This window comes from Selaginella moellendorffii, unplaced genomic scaffold (assembly GCF_000143415.4).
Source record: "Selaginella moellendorffii unplaced genomic scaffold, v1.0 SELMOscaffold_64, whole genome shotgun sequence".
NCBI lineage: Eukaryota > Viridiplantae > Streptophyta > Lycopodiopsida > Selaginellales > Selaginellaceae > Selaginella > Selaginella moellendorffii.
Genome location: NW_003314325.1, coordinates 570294 through 593151, shown reverse-complemented (window position 1 = coordinate 593151; position 22858 = coordinate 570294). Strand labels below are relative to the sequence as shown.

General features: G+C 48.3%; 6 protein-coding genes and 1 non-coding gene across 13 annotated transcripts; 5 read left to right on the top strand and 2 right to left on the bottom strand.

Annotated features, from left to right (window-relative positions):
* The first annotated feature begins 2581 nt into the window (after positions 1-2581).
* Positions 2582-4552, top strand: LOC9648613 (uncharacterized membrane protein YGR149W). The gene is made up of 8 exons (XM_024689853.1): positions 2582-2743; positions 2808-2885; positions 2977-3034; positions 3102-3202; positions 3268-3363; positions 3425-3518; positions 3584-3821; positions 3873-4552. Exons 1-8 carry the CDS (start codon positions 2687-2689, stop codon positions 4441-4443), a joined length of 1293 nt encoding a protein of 430 aa, XP_024545621.1. The 5' UTR covers positions 2582-2686; the 3' UTR covers positions 4444-4552.
* LOC9645134 lies at positions 4481-6251 on the bottom strand. Of its 3 annotated transcripts, XM_024689858.1 has the most exons (8): positions 6068-6251; positions 5745-5833; positions 5527-5656; positions 5356-5463; positions 5185-5304; positions 4855-5117; positions 4671-4788; positions 4481-4514 (listed from the first exon to the last, which is right to left on the bottom strand). In XM_024689858.1, the coding sequence occupies exons 1-7, from the start codon at positions 6219-6221 to the stop codon at positions 4678-4680; spliced, it is 975 nt and encodes a 324-aa protein (XP_024545626.1). In that variant the 5' UTR covers positions 6222-6251; the 3' UTR covers positions 4481-4514; positions 4671-4677. The 3 variants fall into 3 exon arrangements, with proteins under 3 accessions (XP_024545626.1, XP_002984798.2, XP_024545627.1); XM_002984752.2 differs by lacking the exon at positions 4481-4514 and having other exon boundaries at positions 4582-4788; XM_024689859.1 differs by lacking the exon at positions 4481-4514 and having other exon boundaries at positions 4582-4788; positions 5185-5301.
* A 51-nt stretch (positions 6252-6302) lies between these two features.
* On the top strand, positions 6303-6374 carry TRNAT-CGU. The gene has a single exon. It is a non-coding gene; the product is annotated as a tRNA-Thr (tRNA).
* A 234-nt stretch (positions 6375-6608) lies between these two features.
* LOC9648612 (BTB/POZ domain-containing protein At1g50280) lies at positions 6609-8670 on the top strand. The gene is made up of 2 exons (XM_024689888.1): positions 6609-6704; positions 6802-8670. Exons 1-2 carry the CDS (start codon positions 6609-6611, stop codon positions 8608-8610), a joined length of 1905 nt encoding a protein of 634 aa, XP_024545656.1. The 3' UTR covers positions 8611-8670.
* A 280-nt stretch (positions 8671-8950) lies between these two features.
* On the top strand, positions 8951-11781 carry LOC112351635 (two-component response regulator-like PRR73). Its single transcript, XM_024689854.1, has 6 exons — positions 8951-9564; positions 9666-10151; positions 10216-10446; positions 10794-10934; positions 11025-11180; positions 11407-11781. Exons 1-6 carry the CDS (start codon positions 9448-9450, stop codon positions 11524-11526), a joined length of 1251 nt encoding a protein of 416 aa, XP_024545622.1. The 5' UTR covers positions 8951-9447; the 3' UTR covers positions 11527-11781.
* A 58-nt stretch (positions 11782-11839) lies between these two features.
* Positions 11840-14221, bottom strand: LOC9648611 ((S)-coclaurine N-methyltransferase). Of its 3 annotated transcripts, none has more exons than XM_024689856.1 (11): positions 14084-14220; positions 13776-14023; positions 13544-13652; positions 13245-13469; positions 13090-13189; positions 12915-13025; positions 12775-12858; positions 12632-12690; positions 12272-12517; positions 12106-12214; positions 11840-12030 (listed from the first exon to the last, which is right to left on the bottom strand). In XM_024689856.1, exons 2-9 carry the CDS (start codon positions 13972-13974, stop codon positions 12295-12297), a joined length of 1110 nt encoding a protein of 369 aa, XP_024545624.1. In that variant the 5' UTR covers positions 13975-14023; positions 14084-14220; the 3' UTR covers positions 11840-12030; positions 12106-12214; positions 12272-12294. The 3 variants fall into 3 exon arrangements, with proteins under 3 accessions (XP_024545624.1, XP_024545623.1, XP_024545625.1); XM_024689855.1 differs by having other exon boundaries at positions 12106-12163; positions 14084-14219; XM_024689857.1 differs by lacking the exons at positions 11840-12030; positions 12106-12214 and having other exon boundaries at positions 12393-12517; positions 12627-12690; positions 14084-14221.
* A 166-nt stretch (positions 14222-14387) lies between these two features.
* Positions 14388-18570, top strand: LOC9648610 (aminopeptidase M1). Of its 3 annotated transcripts, none has more exons than XM_024689946.1 (18): positions 14388-14449; positions 14741-15035; positions 15255-15503; positions 15563-15749; positions 15798-15891; positions 15942-16095; positions 16151-16255; positions 16312-16542; positions 16590-16772; positions 16819-17095; positions 17146-17267; positions 17315-17412; positions 17466-17643; positions 17696-17810; positions 17863-17930; positions 17992-18069; positions 18114-18191; positions 18251-18570. In XM_024689946.1, the coding sequence occupies exons 2-18, from the start codon at positions 14799-14801 to the stop codon at positions 18428-18430; spliced, it is 2634 nt and encodes an 877-aa protein (XP_024545714.1). In that variant the 5' UTR covers positions 14388-14449; positions 14741-14798; the 3' UTR covers positions 18431-18570. The 3 variants fall into 3 exon arrangements, with proteins under 3 accessions (XP_024545714.1, XP_024545713.1, XP_024545712.1); XM_024689945.1 differs by having other exon boundaries at positions 14388-14667; XM_024689944.1 differs by having other exon boundaries at positions 14388-15035.
* Positions 18571-22858: the final 4288 nt, after the last annotated feature.

Sequence of the window (22858 nt, the reverse complement as noted above, 5' to 3'; positions counted from 1 at the left end):
CCAGAAGATTGACCATGGACATAGTGATCAACAAGGTGAAGAAAACATATAGCCTTCTTCGACGTAGCTCGAGCAGAAGCTTTGCCAATTTCCTCATGCCATTGCAGCATTTGTCTTCTCAAAATTGAATTTTCGCCCTTTCGAAAAGCTGGTACGAATTTCCTAAATGGAATCGCTTTTGGGTTAGGGTTGTACCGGTAGATTTAGATGGCGCTGATAAGTTGGAAAGTTGTAGTGGATGAGCTATAGGTATTCTCTCTGAGCGAGAAGCGCAAGATCGAGCGAAACGTCGAAACTGCTACTGAGGACGTGGAACTTGCTCAACAAACTGTTGCAAGAGCCGATGATGATAAATGGCTGTTCTTCAGGTGGTACGTGTATCCATTAGATGATCCAGCTGTTCCAAAGTTCCTGGAGGATCTAGACAAAGACAATCGCTCGAAACGAACGAATACTAGCACGCAAGAAGCGGGAGTTGGGGTTGCAACTTTTGGATCTATCGAATCTCTATATCTGGCTTCCGCCTGAGGACAACAAGTCTAGCCTCGGCCGCGTAAGCTCAACGAGGGTGGACAGGAAGCAGCTGGAACGCATCGAGGAACTTGACCGCATGCAGGGCATTCCGGGTCTTCCTTTCTTTCGTCTCTTTTCCGAGAACAAGGAAGCTTTTGTGAGACATTTGACAGCGGCCGGGGCATTGGAGCAGCGAGTAACCAACGAGATGGTGGGCAGCATGAAAAAGGACTCATACAAGCGACAGGTCCACTTTCTGGTCAGCTATGCCGAGGCAATTGCACGCGCACGGAATGTGCCCATACAAGTCAGTCGGGATTCTGCAAGCGTAGGGAGGCTGTTGCTTGATGGTTTCTTCCATATAGGTACTTCCAGATCGAACGTCGTGGATCAGAAAACTGAGGAGCCAGGATATCTTTTGAAAGTGGAAGAGGCTCGCGGGCAGCTGGTGGTCACAGGCAACGCGTTGTATCTGGAGCGAACCAAGTACCACGGACTTGATGGAAAGAGCGAGGTGTGTGGTTTCGTTGGGACGGGACTCAGGGTGCAGTGTGTGTATCAAGCACACGAGTACGAGAATCTACCTCAGACAGTAGACGGACCTTTGCTTCCATTGGCGAACGGCAACTACTCTCCTGGCCAGCTTTTCACTATCGACATGGACTTGCCCTGCGTCCAATGGATAGGAGCAATGCTTGACAGGCAAATACTGGCGTTTCCAGGGATCCTTTTTCTCGCATAAAGATCGAGCTGAAAGGCAGCAGGGTTACTCTATAGGCGAACACTTTTTGGAAATTCCGGTGCAAAGCCGAATGGATCAGAAGGTGACGGTTGTCATCACAGGAATTGCACTATACACAGAGACTAGTCTGGTTTTTAGAGTTTCATGTGGAAGCCGGGTGTGGTGGCTCAAGGTTGGGGCAGATGTGCAACGCCGGGCGGAGGGGCTCTCGACCTTAGAGCCGGAATGGACGTGGGAGAGATGGTTTCAAACGGAGGGATATGTTTTTCAGAGCTCAACTCGGAGACACAGGTGCTTGTCCTGTGACAGTGGAGGCTCAAGGCTTGCAAAACAGGCCAGCGATGCTTGTCAGGGATGCTGGGGTGCCGCTGGAAAAACTTCTGTCCTCCTCCTCCATGACTCCCCCACAAGTTTACGAGATGAGCAAGCAGCTTTATGAAGTGCTGCAATGCTGCGCTCAAAAGGGTGTCTACCACGGGGATGTTTCTCTACAGAACATCTGCTGCAAGGATGGCACCTACAGCTTGATAGACTGGGGGCTTGCATACGGCACGGCATTTTCAAAGTTCGTTGAAGCAGTTGACAGTGCATGGCCTTCTCTGGGTGTCAAGACTGCGATGACTGGGATTCCGAGCTGGGAGTTTTCTTCCCACTGGTACTTCATAGGTACGAGGGCAGATGATATCATCAGCGACCTGGAGAGCCTGCTGTATTGCTGCCTGAAAATTCTTAACGAGAACTTGCTGCCGTGGAGCAAGGCCGCGGAGAGTGGGAGCGATGACGAGGTTCTCGAACTTAGACGAAAGTGCTTACCGGTCTTGGTGGCAAAAAAGAGTGGTCACCTCTACGAGCCCTTGCTAGCACGCTTCAAACATCTGTTCCAAAGCATCAAAACATAAATATTGTCAAGTTAACTAGCACCTTATAACTATGATTGATCTCAATTTGGGGGTGTGAATGAGCCTCAGCAATGGCCGCATCATTGTTGGAGAGACCTGCTAAATTTCAAAGTGTTAAACTAAAGGACTTGGAGAAGATGTATAAAAACGCTGTTGTCTGGTGCTAGAATCTCGGCAAACTCTTCGCGATGTCTCTTAATCAAATGAAAAACAAGGTTAAAGTATAAAGAGAGCATTCCCGCCAAAATATCTAGGGCCCCGCCAAAAGGAGTCCTTTAATTTTAAATTTAAAGTAAAAAGGTATATGAGCACAAAACAGGGATATCCGCAGGTAGATCTCGCGAATATGCCATCCCTGTATCAACACGACAACCATAGGTTTGATTGGTGGCCGTTGGATTTCATCATTCGCGCTGTTGTTCTTGGATCTTGGGCGCCATCGCTGCTGCGAGAATCTCCTGAGCGCCTCGCTGGGAGCTAGAACGCCGCTCGCTCGCTGGCGCGCTCTCGATTCATCGCCGCGGCCGGCGCAATGGCGCCCGACGACGACGCCGGCTCTCCCAAATTGGCTGCGGCGAGGCGATCCGAGGTAGGTTTTCCATTCTCACGGTGCTGCGATCGCGCGGATTGTGAAGAGGCTTTGTGTAATGCAGGTCGCTGCGCGATTCTTGTCCGAGCGAGCCTCTATAATTTCCAGGAGGGCTGATGAACACGAGCAGCTCCTCAATAAGGTGCGTGTTTGGCTTTTTTTTTTACTTTAAAAGAAAATAGAAAGAAATAAAATTTTCGACACTTAAGCGTTTGCGTGTTTGATTCCTCTAGGTGACTTACTGTATTGGAGTGTTTTGCTTTGGCACTGTGTGCTACGTGATGGGATCAAGTGAGTGTTCCTATTCTTTGGGAGAAAAAGTTTAGTATATAACTCTTTGGCATGATTGGTGGATCAGGGCCGCACGAGATTCCCTATCTGTACTGCTTGTTCTTCCTTGGGATCGCTCCACTGAGATGGATTTACTACAGAACGAGGAAGTGGCACTACTATCTTCTGGTAGAGTAAATCTTCTTGGTGCTCGAGTAAATCATGTTTACAAAACTTCGTTCATGGATTTGCAGGACTTTTGCTACTACGCGAATGTTATCTTCATGGCTATGCTTCTCGTCTTTCCAAACAACGAGAAGCTCTTCATGGTCTGCTTTTCTTTCTCTGAAGTAAGTGGTCTCTCACTTCATGCTCGTTTTCAAAGAAGGTTCATTGCATCGATCTTTTCAGGGGCCCCTAGCTTGGGCATTGATTGTATGGAGGTGTAGCCTGGTGTTCAGCTCTATTGACAAGATCATCAGCGTTCTAATTCATTTGCTTCCCGGCAAGTTTCACAGTGTTCTCCTTCTTTTTCCACAGAACCAAGCTAACTTGCGACTATACGAGCAGGCACCGTGTTCTTCATAATTCGCTGGTGGGATCCAATTACGTATCCTCACCATTCCTTGGACGCAACGGGGCCTTGGCCGGCTTGGCCACTCGTTCACGACGACCGCGCCTTGTGGACTTGGCTCTTCTTCGTCCCACTCATCGCGTACAGCGTCTGGCAAGCACTCTACCTCCTCATCGTCAACGTTCTGCGCAAGCAAAGGCTGCTCAGAGATCCAGAAGTCATGACATCTTTCAGGTACTTCACAAGCTTTCAATCTCTTTCAAGTTATATAGATGATCTTGACAGGGAGCTATCTCGAAAGGCCGCGAGAGCAAACAACATATGGTGGTGGCTCAGTGGATTGCTGGGAGAACGCAACCGGGTTGTCATGTACGCGGCGATCCAAGCGGCGTTCACGGTGGCAACCATGGCGCTCACGGTACCGATGTTCAAGTCGTACCGCTTGCACGTACTCTTCGAGCTCTTCAAGGCCGCGGTGGCCGTCTGGAACGGAGGGAAGTGGCTGTTTGACGTGATGCCCAGGCAGATGGAAAAGAAGAAAACGGGCAAAGTTTATAGCAAAGCCAAAGCCGAGAGCTCGCCAGAGAACCCGAGCAAGAACGTCATATCCATCCAAGAGGAGAGCTCGGGCGGCGCTGCTCCACGGGGCTTGCTCTCCGGGAGCGTCTCGAGCGTCTCGAGCGTCTCGAGCCAAGAGAAGAAGGCGATTTGCTCGCTGTGCCAGCAGCTAAGCTCAAGAAAGTTTGAGCTCCAAAAGGCCGTGGAGGAGGCGACCTCTTCGGTGCGTGACTTGGGGCCAGAGCCAGCGTTGTTCTCGAGGATCAAGCCGACTGATGCGATCTCGTGTGCCAGCTAAGTCGAAGAAGCGAGGCTCTCACACAATGTACAGTAAATCATCAGCCATTTGTAAGTGGTGCTTGCGTATATCTTGCAAAAACAAGAAAAAAAACATTAAGCTTTGCGAGCTTTCCAAATTGGAATGACTACATTGTCCTAAAGAATAGTACTAAAGAATAGTACTACGAAGAATTACCAAAATCTGTACACTGGATCGTATAGAAAAAAGAAAAAGTATAAAAGAACCTGGAGGTCATTCGCGAATAACTCCAGAGACCCAGGGAACTACGACCGGGGCGTTTTGATGAGTTTGCCTGTACTCTTCGTGGTAGTGGCCCTTGAAGTTTAGCTTTGGTTCATCAGCCTGTCAAGATAATCGTTTGAGCGATCGATTGAAAGAAAAAAAAGAAAAGAAAAGAAAAGCTGATACCTGTTTGAGCCAGCATTCCTGGTGTTTGTGCTCATAGATATCAGGCGAGTAGCAGCCGTTCTCGGCAGCGCAAAACACCCAAATGTTGCACTTCCTCTCGCCCGGCTTTGCGGCTTTGGCCTGGTTGAAACACGCTTGACAGCAATCGGCGGCGCTCTCCGTATGATGCGTCAGTCCCCACCGGACAGCAACACCATCGTAATCCGTGTGTGCCTCGGCGTGACACTCGGGGGGAACAATCCTTCCAGGGATGATCCCGTCCTCTGCAAAAAAAAACCGAGGAGAAAACGTGAGATCTACGGCGCTTCGCTTTGCGGTTTTTGCTCTTACCAACTTCGGCTCCAGTGACTGTTGGAAGGATTTCGCCGGTGTCACTGTCGGACACTGGTAAACTCGGGGGTTCGGTGTGAGTGTGTAGCCAACCCAGCTCCACCAGCTTGGACACCTCTTCTAAAATTGAAAAGAAAATGAGAGAACACGAAGTTAGAAATTCGTGCCTACCTTGTGCCAACTCCTGATTCATGTCACTTGTAGCATTAGTCCCAGCAGACTGCTTGGCCTCTCGCGCACGAGCCGCTTCGAGTCTCTTGCGCCGCCATTCACTTAGAGCTGCCAAATCCAGATTGAGTTGTCTAGCATAGTTTCTTATTTTATTTTTGTCGAGCTTCACACCTTGACTGGCAGTTTGATTGTTTGTTGATTGTATATCTCGCAATCTTTGGACGATGTCCATGGCGGCTTTCCTTCTGATAGCGCCGGGACCGCTGCTCTCTTGATCCGACTCAAGCTGGATCTCTTTCACCTTTACAAAGATAAAGAGAGACCGGAATTAAAATCTGGGTAGCGAAGAAAGGAAGAAAGGAAAGCAACCGGTCGTTCTCATACATTACCCTGTCAATAAGCTCGTGAGGCTCAACCTTTCGGCGAATCTCGTGCGCCTCTTGAATTCGAAGAGCCTCCTGCGCGGAGAAGCCCAGGACTGCCACGCCGACAAGCGATCGCGTAAGAAAGAGAGGAACAAAAGAAAAAAAGAATCGAAACTCTCGGTTCACGGATCAAGCATCGACAGGCACGAAATCACGCGAGGAATTCGGGCAAAAATCGCTCCAGGAATGCGAAATATCGTCCCAGACCCAGGATTATGCGGTCCAGGCGCCAGAATCGGGCGACAAGTCGAGAATGTAGGGGCTAGAGCAACGATCCGAGAGCTTACCGTGGCGCCTTCGCCATGGAATCCCGGACGAAGACCTTGACGAGGAGCTGAGGAGCACATCCAGGACATAGAACGCGGCGGCCACATTGAAGATGCAAACGATCACCGTCGCCCGCTTGTACGAGCAGCAGCATCGAGAGATCGCCATCGCCATGGGCTAAGCTCTTCCCCAAAATCGATGACAAATAGCTGGTTTAGCATTCGATTAGCTGGCATATCAAGGACGCATTGTCATGCTTTCATAGCATAGTGGTAGTGCGTTCGCTTCGTAAGCGAAAGGTCGTGAGTTCGATCCTCACTGAGAGCAAATAGTTTCTGGCTTAACGTAACCTTTTGTTAAGTTCGGTTTAATAAATTTTTTCCCACCCACTAGTGTTTGAAACTTCCCAAAGGAGATCGATTTTACGCAACACGATTTGCTCCACCGTTTTCTCGTCCCTCCCCTTGATTCCCTCCGGGAACTCGCTGGAGATTTAAGAAGCTAGCAACAACGGCAGCGAGCTGGGATGGATCGATCGAGGTAGAGGGCGACGCGGGGACGATGAAGAACAAGCAGCAGGAGCTCTTCCTCGAAGATCCAATGCACAGGCTCCTGGAGGTCGAAGTGAACGGAGAGCACACTTTCGTCCTGGCACAAGTGAGTAGACACCAGTTAGATAGAATCCATCCAACACCTAGCGTGAACAAACGAGCGATAGAAAACTTTGACTTACTTTGATCTCTCTTTGCTCTAGGATCCTCTGGTCAATAGATGTGGACGCCTCGCCAAGATCATCCGAGGAACAACGATTCTCACAGCTTGTCGCGTCAATGCCTTGCGTGTTGCCTTTCACGATCTTCCAGGAGGCCCGCAGGCTTTCGAGCTCGCAGCTCGGTTTTGCTACTGGCACTCGAGCGGATCTCCACGCGGCGGAGGCTTCCACATTACGGCCGCCAACGTCTCTCTCCTCCGCTGCATCGCCGAGTACATGGAAATGACAGAGGAGTTTAGTCCCAGGAATCTGATCAAAGAAACCGAGAACTTCTTACAGAATTTGGTGTTCTGGAGCTGGAACGAGGTGCTGCTCATCCTCCGGAGCTGCGAGCCCGTGCTGCCTTACGCGGAGAAGACGCACATCGTCCACAGGTGCGTCGAGTCCCTGGCCTGGAAAGCCTCCACCATCAGCTCCACTTGCCAGAGTCCGACGAGCTCCACCTCTCCGGATTCATCTTCAAACCAGAGCAGCAGCGCCAACAACAAACGCCTCTCGAGAACTTGGTGGTTCGACGACGTCTGCTCGCTCTCCATGTATCTCATGGAGAGAATTGTCAAGGCGATGATCTCCAACAACATGGACAACCGGATCCTGGCCAGGTTCTTGGTTCACTACGTCCAGACCGCGCTCCCAACGCTCGGCTACCATTCCCACCACCAGAGGTCGACCGCTTCCACCACCAGGGACGAGCACATCCTCCAGAAGTACACGCAAAAGGTCCAGCGTGAGCTTCTGGAGACGGTCATCGCACTGCTGGGACACTTAGATCACGGCTCGGCTCCCTGCTCTTCTCTGTTTGGATTGCTACGAGTTACTTCGGCTCTCAACTCGGGACGTTCGTGCCGGAAGCAGCTGGAGAAGATGATCGGCCACCAGCTGGACAAAGCTTCCCTGGACGACATCGTCATTCCACTGCGGCCGACTGGAAGTGGCTCTCTCTACGACGTTGATCTCGTCCTGAGGCTGATTGACAGGTTCCTGAGCGATCAAGACATCTTCTCGGAGATGACTTTCCCAACTCCAATCAACGGTCCTATCATGGCTTCTCAGCCACCGTCAGGATCGTCCTTCCGTAGGGCCCTGACAAAGTTCGAGCACTCGCTGACAAAAGTTGCGGATCTGATTGATAAATACCTGGTGGAGATCGCAGCGGATCCACAGCTTAAGCCTTTCAAGTTTAAGTCAGTGGCCAAAGCACTGCCGGACTCGGCCAGGCTCATGCACGACGGGCTCTACCGAGCTTTGGATTTGTATCTGCAGGTAAGTGTTCTTCTTTCCTGTTGCAAACTCACGTTAGAAGAAGAAACTTTGCAACTAAAAGCTCGCTCACCATGGAACGTTTGTCGCATGGAGCAGGCACATCCAGCAGTCTCGGAGTCCGAAACCATGGAACTTTGCAAGGTGGTGAATTACCAGAAGCTGTCGTTCGAGGGATGCAAGCATGCTGCGCAAAACCCACGGTTCCCAGCACGATTGGCACTCCAGATTCTTCTTCTCCAGCAAGCCAAGCTCAGAGACACCATCGATCACTGCTTCTTCAAGGAAGGACTGAGAGTGAGTGACAGCTCGAGATACAAAGAAGCACCAGTACCTGCGGTGAATCATCCTTCCGCCGCTCCTAGCGCTGTCGATCAGCCATCGCCCGAGTTTGGACTGATCATTCGCCAAAACGAAGAGCTCAAGTCGGATATCAACAAGATGCAGGCCAAGGTGTCGGAGCTGGAGAAGCTTTGCAAGAGGATGAGGTCGGACATGTCTTCCAGGAGAACTAGGCGGCTTCTCTGTTGATCGCAAAGAATTTTCCTTCTTTTGTATTCCTTCGAAGTTCCTGCTCAAAAGAAACTCACGCCCTGCAAGAGAAATCTATCAGCAGGGGAAGATTATATAGCGATTTACCTCTCATTCGTGAAAATGCGGCCACTAGAGATCCAAGCCGCGCATCCTTCATTGTCATCCAAGCAATTTCTCAGAGAAAAACTTGTGTAGGGAATTGCTCTAGCAAAGGAGATCTTAGAGCTCTCTTACCTCGGCTAGCTCGGCAAACTCTAGCTCGGTAGCGCGATCGTCCTCCACTATAGAGCTCTTCGAAATCCCCAAGAGCCCTAGAATACGAAGAGTCCTTGTAATCTGGCCAAATGCATGAGAGAGATAGAGAACCTAGCCTTGCCAAGCTGTCCGCCAGATTGGCCAGCCGCACACGTGGCAACTTTCCGCTAAAACTCCCTCCAAAACCTCCTCTAGCCAAATACAGCCAGCTCTCCTACAATATAGCCAGCGACAATATATCTCTCTCAATGTGCCAGCGCTCTTGCTCTTAGGGTTCTTCGTGAATTCCAATCGCCTGCATTCCACGAATCCTTCCTCTAGGCGCTGGAATTCTCGACGTGCTCCAGATTTCGTGGATTGCCGGCGCGGTCTTGTGCATGGATCACTCAGCCCTAGCTAGAATCCGGAATTCGACGAGAATGGAGCAGCGGGATAGCAAATTCTCGCCAAGAGCTCGTCTTTGTTGAATCGATTCAATCGCTGAAAAGCTTTCTCTGGCCTCTTCTTTCTTTCTCCTCTCTAGAATCCTTCCTTGAATCTTTTCCTTCTCCTCTTTGTTAGTTCTTTCCATTGAGCGCCATGGCTGCAATGACCGAAAGCGAATTGTCGATGCTAAGCAGCCAGTACGCGCTGGAGCCGCTCACATTTTTAGACAACAATCACTCCATGATCGAATTGGACGATCTCGTCTTCCTGGTAGGAAATCCTTTCGGATTTTTAGTCTAGGCTTCTTCGTGCATGCATGCCCTCTTTCTTCCTCCCCGTTCTTGACGATCTCTGTGCCGGCTTGCTCGCAGGAGAACGATCTCGACAACGATCTTGACGGCATTGCGGGCACAAATTTCCAAGGCACCGACATCCTGGGCGCGTTGCCACAGCATTACAATGGCGCCCACATCCAAGACGAGAGTAAGCAGGCAATCTCCTCCTCATCGCCCACCCGGAAGCCTTCCTTCTCTGCCGTCTCCGAGGAGCTCAATTCGCTCTCGCTGGACCAGCTGATTGCGGCGACGCCGCTCTCCAACAAGAGGATCTCCTCGTCGCCGCTGGCCTCGCCCAAGAAGCAGCATCAGATTGGCAAGGAATTGCCTCCGGTGGTGGTGGTGGATTCCAAGGATGGCATCCTCAGGAACAGTGGAAGTGGCAAAGCCGGCCTCTACGACTCGCCATTGGGGGGCTCTCTCGTCTATGGGGGAATTGGCGGCCATGGCGGCGACGTTTCCAGGCGGCCTTATGTGATGCAAAGGAGCTATAGCAGCCACGCTCTTGGACAACTTCCCAGCGTAAAATCTTTCACGATATAGCTTTCCTTTGCTCACGAGACTTTTTCTTTCTCCTTTGTTCTAGATTTCCTCAGCGACGCCAGGCGCAGCGACTAATGGAACTTCCGCTTTGGATTCGACCATGCAAGGCCTCCACGCTTGCTCGGGCTCCATTGTTCCATCTCTTTCGCAGCTCCTCGAAGTCAAGGAAGGGGATGGAATTGACATCGATGTGATGAGGAGGAGCCCCAGCTCCGGCTGCTTCTCGCCTTGCAGTAACAGCATGAGGAGAGTTTGCAGCACCGGTGACATCCAGGTACGAAATTTTCATTACCAGTCTCTTGGGCTTTTGTTTCTCGTTTTTCTTTTTTCTTCTTTTGTTGCTTGTTTTTCTGTTTGCTCGCTGCAGCTTTCGAGTGATTTTAACTTAGCAGGCCAATCTAGAAAAGTTTTTTCAAACAGTCCTTGCACTGTGATGCTGCATTTCGCATTCTTTTTCGTCTGATGGGTGTCTTTATCGGCCTGATTCTCTGCTGATTATGTGGACATATAATATTGCATCGTCTTTCCGTATGCTCTTTCGTTTTCTTTCGTCGTCTGTCCTTACTTTGCCGAGTTAAAATAGGCTAAGGTAGCTAATGCGACTGCTTCCTCCTGCATCAGAGAATGAACACCTCCTTGCAATCTGAAGGCCAGGACGAATGCGGTTTTAAAATTGGACGATACAGTCTCGCCGAGCGCAAGGAGCGGATTCACAGATACCGCCAGAAGCGATCCGAGCGGAACTTTAACAAGAAAATCAAGGTCAGTGGAGTTTCCATTCACGCATAATTCGCTCGCTTTCGTGCTGCCGGGCCTCGATATTTAATACGTGGTTTGTCTTCACTGTGGCAGTATGCGTGCCGAAAGACGCTTGCGGACAGCCGCCCTCGTGTCCGCGGCCGGTTTGCCAAAAACGAAGACGTGGTTGATTCATCCGTCGCGTCGTCGGGGGCATCGGGCTCAGCCAGGACAAGTAAGATGAGAGCTGGCGGCGAATATGAAGATGAGGTAAGCAATTCCAATTCCATTCCAAGCTCTCTTTTTCTTCTCTTTTTCTTCCTCTCTAAAGTTCTAAAGCTCCCAGCTCTGAGAGGGAGAGAATCCAAGTGTTCATGTTTTCTTCTTTTTGTTTTATCTTTGTTCCCCGCTTTTGGAAACTTTATTCCTAGGAACGGGCTTCCTCGCCTTCCTTCCGTGTTGGACTGAAACTTGGGTATGGCGGATTTTGTTCCAGGTTGATGCTCTTCTGGAAGATGATGAGGGCCTGCTGATTGATCGGCAGTCGTCTGGAGAGCTTTCGGAGTGCTGGGGATTGGTAGGAGGACGAGGAGGAGGAATCGGAATCGCGAGGTAAATCTTCTTCGCCGCCACCTCTTCCATCACGGCCAGGTGAAAAGCAGAGGAAAAAAAAAAACTCTTGGAAGAAAACTTCTTTCGTTCCTTGGCGCGATTTCCTTTTCCCCGTAATTCATGTTTCATGATGCTGGCGGAAAAGGAAAAACAAGGAAAGAAAAACTGGAAGATCTCGCGTCCGTACGGAAGATCTCCAGGCTCGGTTTCTCTGTACAGCCAAGTTCTAGAAAACATGAAGAATTCGAAGATCTTTGGATATTCGACTATAGAACCCAAAGGGTATTCATTGTCCCTTCCATTATATCAGACCATGGTTCCTTCAATGATGGAGTGGTGATTAGTTTATTAAAACCATGAGCTTCACATGCACAGTGCGGGCGTGTGTGGAAGCTTACGTTTTTGTTTGTTGTTTTCTATTTGGGCTGTGGAAGCTTATGTTTTGCCTGTTGTTTTCTATTTGGGCGGGCACCGTTGGATCGCGAATGACATCACAATGTCGTAACTCCTGCGACGAAACGAATAGAAAAAGATTTAGTATAGTGGTAAACAAAGAGCCGGTCGTTGCCTTTAGAGTTGATACCTGACCGAATGGAAGAAAATTTAAAGGGACCTTGTAGCCAGCCTGAGCGATGGACGAACTAAAGAAACCACGAAAAAGAGAGATATTGGTGCCTGCACCTTGGGAGAATCTACGCAAAAAAATAAAGGAAAAAAGAAAAACTAGTATGATCAGCAGTGGTACGCACCTGATTGCCGTGATTCTTTGATATCATGTAGCATTGGCGTCCATGTCGCTGGCCTTGAGCTTGTAAAGGTAGTGCGAGACGATCCATTGTTGGCCATTGTCGAAGGCAAACAGCTCCGCTACTGCTATGAAGAATGTTCTCCAGAAGGCGAGCCACTTAGTGCTGGCGTCGCTTTCGCCATAGGCTTTAGCAAAGATGGGACGAATCGAGCTCAGGTTCTGGTCCATTCGCTTTAGCCAGGCCTCACTGCATTGGAATGAGTGAGAGCTCGAAGTTAGTAGCTTCCTTGGAGGTAGCTATGAGAACATAAAACACGCAGGAGAGGAAAAGCAAAAGGAAAGGAGAGCGAGAAAACCGTGCCTGGTTCGAGCATAATGAGTTCCGCTGAGGCGCCAATGATGTAGAATCGAGACATCCTCCTGGAGTAGCAAAACATGGAAGACAAAAGAAATGAGTTTTGGAGACTGTTTTTGCAAATACGAGAGCTTTTGCTTTTGTTTTACCTGAAAGTAAAGGAGCAATGGATCTGCGGGCATGGTTCCACCTGTGAAGAAGGATCTTGCCATCCAGTCGTCGTCTCCAGTGTCCTTCATTTGAATGACGTTAGAAATAATTCACCTCCAAAACAAAACAGTGTTTCTACCTCGAAATGGTAAGCGTGGTTCTTGTGGCAAAAAATGTGAACGAAGAGAAGACAATCTGGCTTCATCCATGATGCGATGTTTTTGAGAAGCTTTTGATAATTCTTCATGTGCTGATCCATACAGACAGAGGAGAAACGTCAGAGAAAAGTAGCATAAGGAGTTAAAGTGTCAGACCTCAAACATTTCTATCGAGAGGATCCGGTCGAATTTCTCTGGCGCCTGGAAGTCGTTTATATCCGAAACGATAACCTTCACGTTGGACAGTCCTCGCTTGCTGTTTTGAGATAAGGGAGAGTTATACAAAAGTCACAAGGTTTGCTTTCACTTACCTGCATTCTCCTTCAATGAACTCTCTCTGTGTCGCAGAATTCGAAACGCCGGTGATTCGACTGGCAGGATATTTTTCAGCTATGTACAAGGATAGCGATCCCCATCCACATCCAAGGTCCAACACCACTTGCCCGTCCTTAAGTTGTGCTCTTTCACAGTAAAGCTCCAACATGGCCTCCTCAGCTTGATCGAGCGTGTACGAATCTTTGCAAAAGTACGCGCAGCTAAAACCGAAAGAAAACTTGTCATGACTGAAAAGAACAAGGAAGAAAGAAAAAACAAAGACAAAAATCTCAACCTGTATTTGAGGTGCTTTCCAAGCACTAGCTTGTAAAACTCGGTGGGAACTTGATAGTGCTGAGAATTCGCAGCGTCGGTATGGATGGCGATTGGCATCTGTTTGAGAGCTGCAAAAAAAAAAAACTTTCAGAACTCCTAGAAGCTCAAGAAAGAAAAAAAATGCGAAGAAACCACCGAGCTAGCACTGAAACTTCGAAAAAATAAACAAAGAAAAAAAAAAAGTTACGTACACTTGGCGAATTTCATGAGCTCGTTTAACTCCTCCTCTACGCTATGCCGTCGCAATTCCCGCAAGCGCGACGCGAGCAGCATTCTCGTCGCCCTGCGCAGCACAAAGTCGGGCACGAGATTGGCCTCCATGGCGGACAACCCCGCCCTCAACACAGATCCATAGAGAAATCCCTTGCTCGGTCGAGCATTCGGCGCCATAGCCGCGCTACTCAATCGATTGGAGCAAGCAAACCGGCAAGGCAAGCAGCTACCAAACAAAGGGTATAGAATTTAATAAACGTACCGATCTTTGCCGAGATTTTCTTACCTGCCAGTTGCAGCAGTAGATCGATCGATCGCTCCCGGTTCTTCGGGATTTATGGAAGAATTTTCTCAACCCTATCTATTGCCTCTCTCTATCTAAAGCTTTGAGTTAGCGCGGGAATCTCAAACCGATAACTTTAAATGCGCGCTTTCTATTCCCAGGTACCAGTGGCAGCATTTCGAACAACCATGGAGTTTATCCACAAACGAGGCCCTGCCACGTGTAGCAGTGGATGCCCTCCACGTGTCACCGGCCGGCGTATATATAAACGGGTAACAGCTAACGAAGGATTTAGGGTTCTTGCGGGTTTTCTCCTAGGTCTTGGCTTGTGCGCTTGGATTGATCCGTGCGGAGCTTGCCCGTTGCCGTGTAAGCTAGGATTCTTGCTCTTCGTCGTCTCTGCCGTTTCCTTGTGGTCTCTGGGTGAAATTCCGGAAATCTTTCTCGCGAGCGATGTCTCTTCGTCTCTTCTACTCGATGTTCTTCATTATCTGTACCTGCCTGTGCGTCAAGTTCTTGCATTTCGCGGTGAGGCTGGTTCACTGATCGGGAAATCTCGATTTTGTCACGCCGCCGCGGCTTTTGAGGTTCTTTTGCTTCCTGTGCCTTCGATTACTTTCGAGATTTCTTGCTAATAGTGTGTGTATGCATGGCATTTAGATTCGCTGCCGCTGCGTTTGCTGCTCTGGTGCTCGCAACCGCGATCTTCTTCGCTAGAATGAGGGATAACGACGAAAGTGGTGGTGCTGTCAAGGGGTCTCCCAGGCTCCCAACGAGTGTTCTTCCTCGTCACTACAATCTCCGCCTCAAGCCCGACCTCCAGGCGTGCGTCTTTGATGGGGATCTCTCGGTGGATGTGGAAGTTGTGGAGGGTGTGGACGAGATCATCATCAATGCTGCCGATTTGAAGGTTCGCGATGGATCGGTCTCGTTCCGGCCAACTGGTTCCAGTCAGGTACTATGAGGATTGTGATGGTGGTTAAACCCCCGTCCAGCTCTGGTGGCTTGTCTTGTGCCTTGTATTTCTTACAAGAATAAACTTCTGGCCTGGCTTCTTGTTTTCGATCGCTTGGACCTTGAAACCTCGACGATGTGTATGATTATCGTTTGGTTCCTTGGTTCTTTCTTTTCGATTTTGTTCGTGGTTTTGACTGGGTTTCTCGTTGCCTTTCAGGTGTTGAAACCGGCAACGCTTGATCTAGTAACCGACCATGAGATCCTGGTGATGAAATTCAAGGAAGCCTTACCCGTTGGACAGGGAACGTTGTCCATGAGCTTCGAAGGAACCTTGAACGATCAGATGAAAGGTTTCTATCGCAGCTCGTACAGTGTTGGTGACGAGAAGAGAAACATGGCTGTGACACAGTTCGAGCCTGCTGATGCTCGTAGGTGTTTCCCGTCCTGGGACGAGCCGTCTTTCAAGGTAGAATTTTTTTTCAGCTCTGGTGCTTATGTTTTTTAGTTTTCGTCTTTGTTTCATAGGCTACTTTCAAGATTGTTATTGAAGCTCCGGCAGATCGCGTGGTGTTGTCAAACATGCCCGTGGAAAACGAGAAAATGTCGGGGGATTCTAAAGTTGTAGAGTTTCAAGTAACTCCAATTATGTCTACGTACTTGGTAGCTGTTGTCGTTGGAGAGCTGAGCTATCTAGAAGGGACTACTAGAGATGGTATGCCCTTTCGTATGTTGTTAGCATGCATTTAACTTGGTCTTCCAGGCACGAGTGTTCGTGTTTATACTTTGCCAGGAAAAGCTGAACTAGGGAAATTTGCGCTCGGTGTGGCTGTGGAAACACTTCCTTTTTATACGGAGTACGTTCAAAACAAATTGTATATGTTCCTAAATCTTGATTTTACTTCAGATACTTCGAGACTCCGTATCCCCTTCCTAAAATGGATATGGTGGCTATTCCTGACTTCGCAGCTGGAGCAATGGAAAACTATGGCCTTGTTACTTACCGTGAGACTGCTCTTCTCTTTGATGAGAAGCATTCGGCTGCCGCGAACAAGCAACGAGTATTACATTCTAGTTCATTGTTTGGTGTCTTTACCGAGTGTTGTGCATTTTCAGGTTGCTGTTGTTGTCACTCACGAGCTTGCTCATCAGTGGTTTGGAAATCTTGTTACAATGGAATGGTGGACGCATCTTTGGCTAAATGAAGGTTTTGCAACCTGGGTAAGCTGGTTGCTTAGAGAATAAGTTTAACTTCTAGAATGGAAAATGTTTTGCAGGTTAGTTACTTGGCAGCAGACTACTTATTTCCGGAATGGAAAGTCTGGACTCAATTCAACGAGCTGACTGTTGACGCTTATAGACTGGACGGCCTTGTTGAATCCCATCCAATTGAGGTTGAAGTTGGTCACGTTCGTGAGATCGACGAGATTTTTGACGCTATCAGCTACAAAAAGGGTGCATCTATCATTCGTATGCTGCAAACTTACCTTTGTGCTAAGACTTTTCAGGTAGAGTGGTTTACCGGATTGCTTAAAATACTGAATTTTTCTTTCAGAAAGGGCTTGCATCGTATATCAAAAAGTTTGCTTATAGGAATGCTGCAACAGAGGATTTGTGGGATTCTCTTTCATCAGAGTCAGGACAACCGGTTAAAGAGCTGATGAATTCCTGGACAAAACAGAAGGGTTACCCTGTTTTGGCTGTCAAGCTAGTTGGCGATGCTCTTGAGCTTCATCAGGTAAAGTCAGCTCTCCCTTTCCAATATTAATCTTTTTCGTGCGCAGTCCCAGTTTCTATCAACCGGACAACCAGGCTTTGGTGAGTGGGTCATACCCCTCACCTTGTGTTGCAACTCATATGATTCGTACAAAACTTCGTTGGTCCGAGGCACATCCGCTCGAATCCCGATATCTCATGAAGTGGACACAAAATCCAAAGGGAAGTGGATAAAACTCAACGTCGGCCAAACAGGCTTCTACAGAGTCCAGTATGACGATCATCTAGCTGCGAGTCTTCGGTCTGCAATATCTGGAGGATATCTCCAGCCTGACGATAGATTTGGTAAATTTTACTTATTGCTTCGGATTGTGTGCTGAAATTCTTTCTTTCAGGTGTTCTGGATGATATTTACGCTTTGTGTAAAGCTTGTCGAGAACCAATGCGAGTTTTACTGTCTTTGATGGAAGCTTACAGCGCTGAGGCTGATCCAGCTGTCCTGGGCCACCTTATTACAGTAAGGGATCGTTGTTTGTTGTCCGGAACTGAAAATAATCGTCACAGGTGTCGAGAGGTGTATCATGGATTTTGGCCGACGCTATTCCTGCTGTTGCTGAAGATACAAAAGGCTTCCTCTCAAGACTGCTTCTCGCTCCAGCCAAGTAACGAGCCGCTTTCAAAAATAATATTTTATACCTGTGCTTGTTTTGCTCAGAAACGTTGGATGGGACGCTGTTCCCGGAGAAAGTGACCTCGTCTCTATGCTCCGAGGGGATCTTATGTTGGCTCTTGTGCTTTTTGGCCATGAACCAACCGTCATCGAAGCCAAAGAGCGTTTTTACGAGTTTTTGAAGGATAGAAATACTTCGAGGCTACCTGCAGACATAAGAAAGGTAAGTGTTGCCGACTTTTACTGGCGTTTTTTAATCCTCTGTTGCGTTGCAGGCTGCATACTCGGCTGTAATGCGAAGCGTAACCGCTGCCGACAAATCTGGATATGATGCATTGCTCCAGATCTACAGGGAAACAGACCTGGGCCAGGAACGAACACGGATTCTATGTACTGTTGTTCTCTGGCACGACTCCGGTTTTACTAACATCTCCCGTTGCAGCATGCCTTGCGGCGTCAAGTGATACTGAAGTCGTTCGGGAAGCATTGAACTTGATACTTACGGACGAAGTAAGCTGGATACCAGTTTTCATTGTTCGCTTTGCAAGCAAACTCGCATTTTTGCGCGCAGGTTCGTAACCAGGATGCGTTTTTCGTACTCGGTGGAGTTCGCAGGGAAGGCCGCGAGACTGCCTGGTCTTGGCTAAAGGTACAAACACTACATGCTTTGCTAGACCATAACCGTGTAAGCAGGAAAACTGGAGCCTTCTCCGCAGTCGATGGGGTGACAGCGGATTTCTTATCAGTCGCTTCGTCACCACTACAACTTCGGTAATCTCAGTGACCTCGAACTTGGTTGTGAAAATTCTCGTTCTTCTTTCTTTGCCCAGTTTTCGAGCCAGGAAAAGGCCGACGAGATTGAAGAGTTTTTCCGCCAGCATGGGATGCTGGCGATCGAGCGAACAGTGAGCCAGTGCGTGGAGAGAGTCCGGATCAACGCTCGCTGGGTGGAATTCATTCGCGAGGAGGAAGGTTTCAAAGAGCTCATCTCGGAGCTTGCACTTCCATAACTGCCACGTGTTTTTGCCACGTAGGCGTGTAGTACCTGACGTGTTAGTTCACAACACTGCAAGTCGCTTTGCATGATTCACTTTGTTATACACGGTAATTTTCATAAACGATCCAAAACCGCCTAAACTCGGTCTCATTACAGGCTCTTTATAAAGGTTATGAGAACCAAACTATAAATGCCACGTGGTATATGATATTTTGCACATGAAAAGCTATATTTTGACCTAGATGAGATTGTCCATGAGGATTTGCCGCTCCAGCAGCCCCAAATTCCGCGCATTGACAACCAGGTTTTGTGGATTGTCTTGTGCAAGTTTAACAATAGTTCTAAATATTTAACATTAGCTTTATTAACCATTTTAAATTATTTTATATTTAAAAATTGACTTTTCTAGATTATAGAATATTATTTAATCAGTTTTTAAAATTGATTTTTAATGTTAGCTATAAATGTGACTATTTTTGGAATAATAAATAATCAAACTCAAATCTAAAAATATAGATTATCAGGAATGACATTTTTCAACAAAGTAGTTGCAATAATTCAGAGAAGATTTTTGTTAAGCACAAGGATTTATCATCAAATTATAAGAATGAAAAGGACAAATAGGATTAATTTTTTAAAAAAATTTATAGAATTTAGGATAAATAATCCTTTAATGAAATTATCTAGTCTTGTAAGTGCTTGGAATATGGAAAGAGAATACAGAAAATATGCATATCAATTAGCCCAAAAATCCTACCTTATATATAGGAGCGAGTGGTCCAAATTGAAACCAATCCGATGGCTACCAAAATCCCACTACGCTAATATTAGTATACGGCATTGTAACTGTACACTTGGCCCTCACATCATCCCCTTCTCTCGGAATAATGGAAGATCATCAAGGCTTGTAAATGGGCCGGGATCTGAAGGAACGTCAAGAGGAGGCATCGGCGGATTTGTAAGTGGTATTAACTGCTCCTGGTCCCTTTATATAAAACATTTCAACCACTGCACATGCACAATCTCTGGAGGATCGGCCTACTGGACGTCATGCCGAACCTCATAAACTTGTGGTCCAACTTGCCACAACACCCGATACGGTTTTTTCCACTCCGCAAGGAGCCCCTTAGATAAACCACGTACCGTAAGATGGGGAAAACGGACTAACACCAAATCATCCACTTTGTACTCCACAGGTGGACGATGATGGGAGTTGTACCATCGTTGTTGTCCCACTTGTACATGGCCTAAGTGTTCGGCAGACTCTACTCGGACAAAGGGAAGGATGCTCATCAAATACTGATTCCATGACCTAGCATCAGCAACTCGTGGCAATCACAAAGGTAAACCCAGCTCCATTGGTAATATTGGATCATGACCATATAGGAGTTTATATGGTGAAGCACCAACAGAACTCTGCACCCTTGTGACATATGTATACCGAAGAGATGGCAAATAACTATCCCAATCTGAATGCTAAAAGTTCACATACTTCGCAATTATCCCCTTGAATGTCCGAACGAGCCGTTCCACCAGACCGTCTAATTGTGGATGATAAGCACTCGTGAACGTGTGGCGTATCCCCAACCGAGACATCAAAACATGAAATGCCTCAGCCATAAATGCGGGACCATTATCCGAAAGAATCCACTCTAGACAAGAATGTTGGAACACCACACAGTTGAGGAGGAAGTATCCAACAGCAGTTGCAAAGGTGCTAGCGAGAGCACCAACTTCCACCTAATGAGTCAAGTAGTCAGAAGCAACAATAACATACTCATTGCCAGTAGTTGACCGTGGAAAAGGTCCCATAAGATCAAATGCCACCAACTTAAATGGACGGGAAATTGAAATTGACTCCAACTGTCTTTCCACAGCCCGAGGGGGAGTATTACAAGCTTGGCACCAAACACAGCTACGCACATACCGGATAATATCACGTCGCATCTCCGGCCAATAGAAAGACCTGCGCAGCTTCTTGGTTACATGACGATGTCCCATATGCCCACCTAGAATAGGAGAATCATGGTAGGCATGGAGAAACCGTGGAATAAAGATAGAAGGCACCACCAATCGTAAATGATCATCAGGATCCGTCCCTACAAAATAAAAAAGGCCATCTTCAAGGCGATATTGAGAATGGAAATGCCAGAAAGGCAAGTCATCAGCAAGTGATGCAGGATTCTCAAACCCATCTCAAAGCCTTCGAATCCACGGCCCAATTTGTTGAGTCTCGCGAACCTCATCAAGAGAAGGTAGATCTTGCTCTGCGCCTTGTGAACATTGAACGTCAAGTACAACAACCGCCGACGGCACAGAATCCTTGTCTAGAAAATCCACAGAGGCTAGAACAACAGGCTCGTTAGAAACATGAGAAGAGAATGGAGAAGGAAGAGGAGCTCGAGAAAGGGCATCAGCATCAACCATAGAACTCCCTGGGCAATGAACAACATCAAAATTATATATCTGAAGCTTCAAAGCCCAACGAGTAGTACGACCCACCAAGTTCTTCCGCTTCAATAATGAAGTAACAGCAGCATGATCACCTTCAAGTAACGTCCGAGAACCATGTAGATATGCATGAAGTTTCTCGAAACCCCAAACTGCTGCTAAACACTCCTTCTCTGTCGTAAAGTAGTTCATTTCCGCTGGTTGTAACGTACGACTTATATACGCAATGGGATGGCATTGACCAAGCACACTCGAGCTCTCTTGCATCAACACACCTCCAAGACCAATGTCAGAAGCATCCATGCGAAAAATAAAAGGTTGAGTGTAGTCAAGATATGCCAAAACCAGAGGAGTCGTCAACAGCTCTTTGAGATCCCCGAACGCCCGCTCACAATCCAGAAACCAGATGAAAGATGATGTTGATGACTTCAGCAACGCTCGCAATGGTGCAGTGCGGTCAGAAAGATGATCCACAAAACGACCGAGATACTGCACCTTGCCCAAGAAGCGCTGCACATCATTCACACACTTCGGAGTAGGGAACTTTAGAATAGCCACAAGTTTGTCAGGATCAACTTGCAAACCCTCACGAGAAATACGGTACCCAAGACAAGTTGTATCCTTGGACCCAAACACGCACTTCGACTGCTTTAGCTTTAAACCAACGTCGCGTAGCCTATCCAACACTTTACAAACATCACAAACGTGCTCCTCCCACGTCCCCTCCGATTGAATCAAGACATCATCAATGAAGTCAGCAGTCACCTCCAGCATATCGCAAAGAACCTCGTCCATCATCCGCTAGAAAGTTGCTGAAGCATTGTTTAAACCAAACGGCATCACCAAGAACTCGTACAAACCAAATGGTGTACGAAAAGTAATCTTAGGAATATCTTCTTTGGCCATCGATACTTGTCAGTACCCAAAAGCAAGATCTAGCTTTGTGAACCAACAACTTCACCCCAGACGATCCAAGAGATCAGCAGTGTGAGGAAGAGGGTACACATTTGGGATCGTCACTTCGTTTAACGGACGATAGTCGATGCAGAAACGAATACTCTCATCAAGCTTCGTCACAAGATGAGGTTCACATGCCCAAGGACTCCGCTGTGAGACACAAAATCCCTAGGCCCCAAAGTGGAGCCGGAAAGGGTGCCACGTGGTAGTGGCTGAAGCGAGAGCCAAACGAGCGTAACACGTTTGGACCAAAAGCTCCGACTTGAAAAGTCAAGAGCGGGAGTGGAACTCCCAAAGAAGGGCTCGAGGAACAAGCACGAAGCGAGTAAAAAGCGAGGCTCCAAAAAGGGACCCAAAAGGACCAACACATGACACATGGGAGTGTCCGAGATGGACTCGAGTTGGAGTCCGAAGTGGAGTCCGAGATGGACCCGAGTTGGAGTCCGAAGTGGAGTCCGAGATGGACCCGAGATGGAGTCCGAGATGGAGTCCGAAGTGGAGTCCGAGGTGGACCCGAGATGGACCCGAGATGGAGTTCGAAGTGGAGTCCGAGGTGGACCCGAGATGGACCCGAGTTGGAGTCCGAGGTGGAGTCCGAGATGGACCAGAGATGGAGTCCGAGATGGAGTCCGAGATGGAGTCCGAGGTGGACCCGAGATGGACCCGAAATGGAGTCCGAGATGGAGTCCGAGATGGACCCGAGATGGAGTCCGAGATGGAGTCTGAGATGGACCCGAGATGGACCCGAGATGGAGTCCGAGATGGAGTCCGAGATGGAGTCCGAGATGGAGTCCGAGATGGAGTCCGAGATGGAGTCCGAAGTCGAGACCGAGACCGGGACCGAGACCAAGACCAAGACCGAGACCGAGATCGGGACCGAGACCGAGACCGAGGCTGAGGCCGAGACCGAGCCCGAGCCCGAGTCCGAGTCCGAATCCGAGTCCGAGTCCGAGTCCGAGTCCGAGTCCGAGTCCGAGTCCGAGTCCGGAGCCTGAGAGGGTGAAAGCCCAAAGCGTTCGTCTCCCAGACCCTG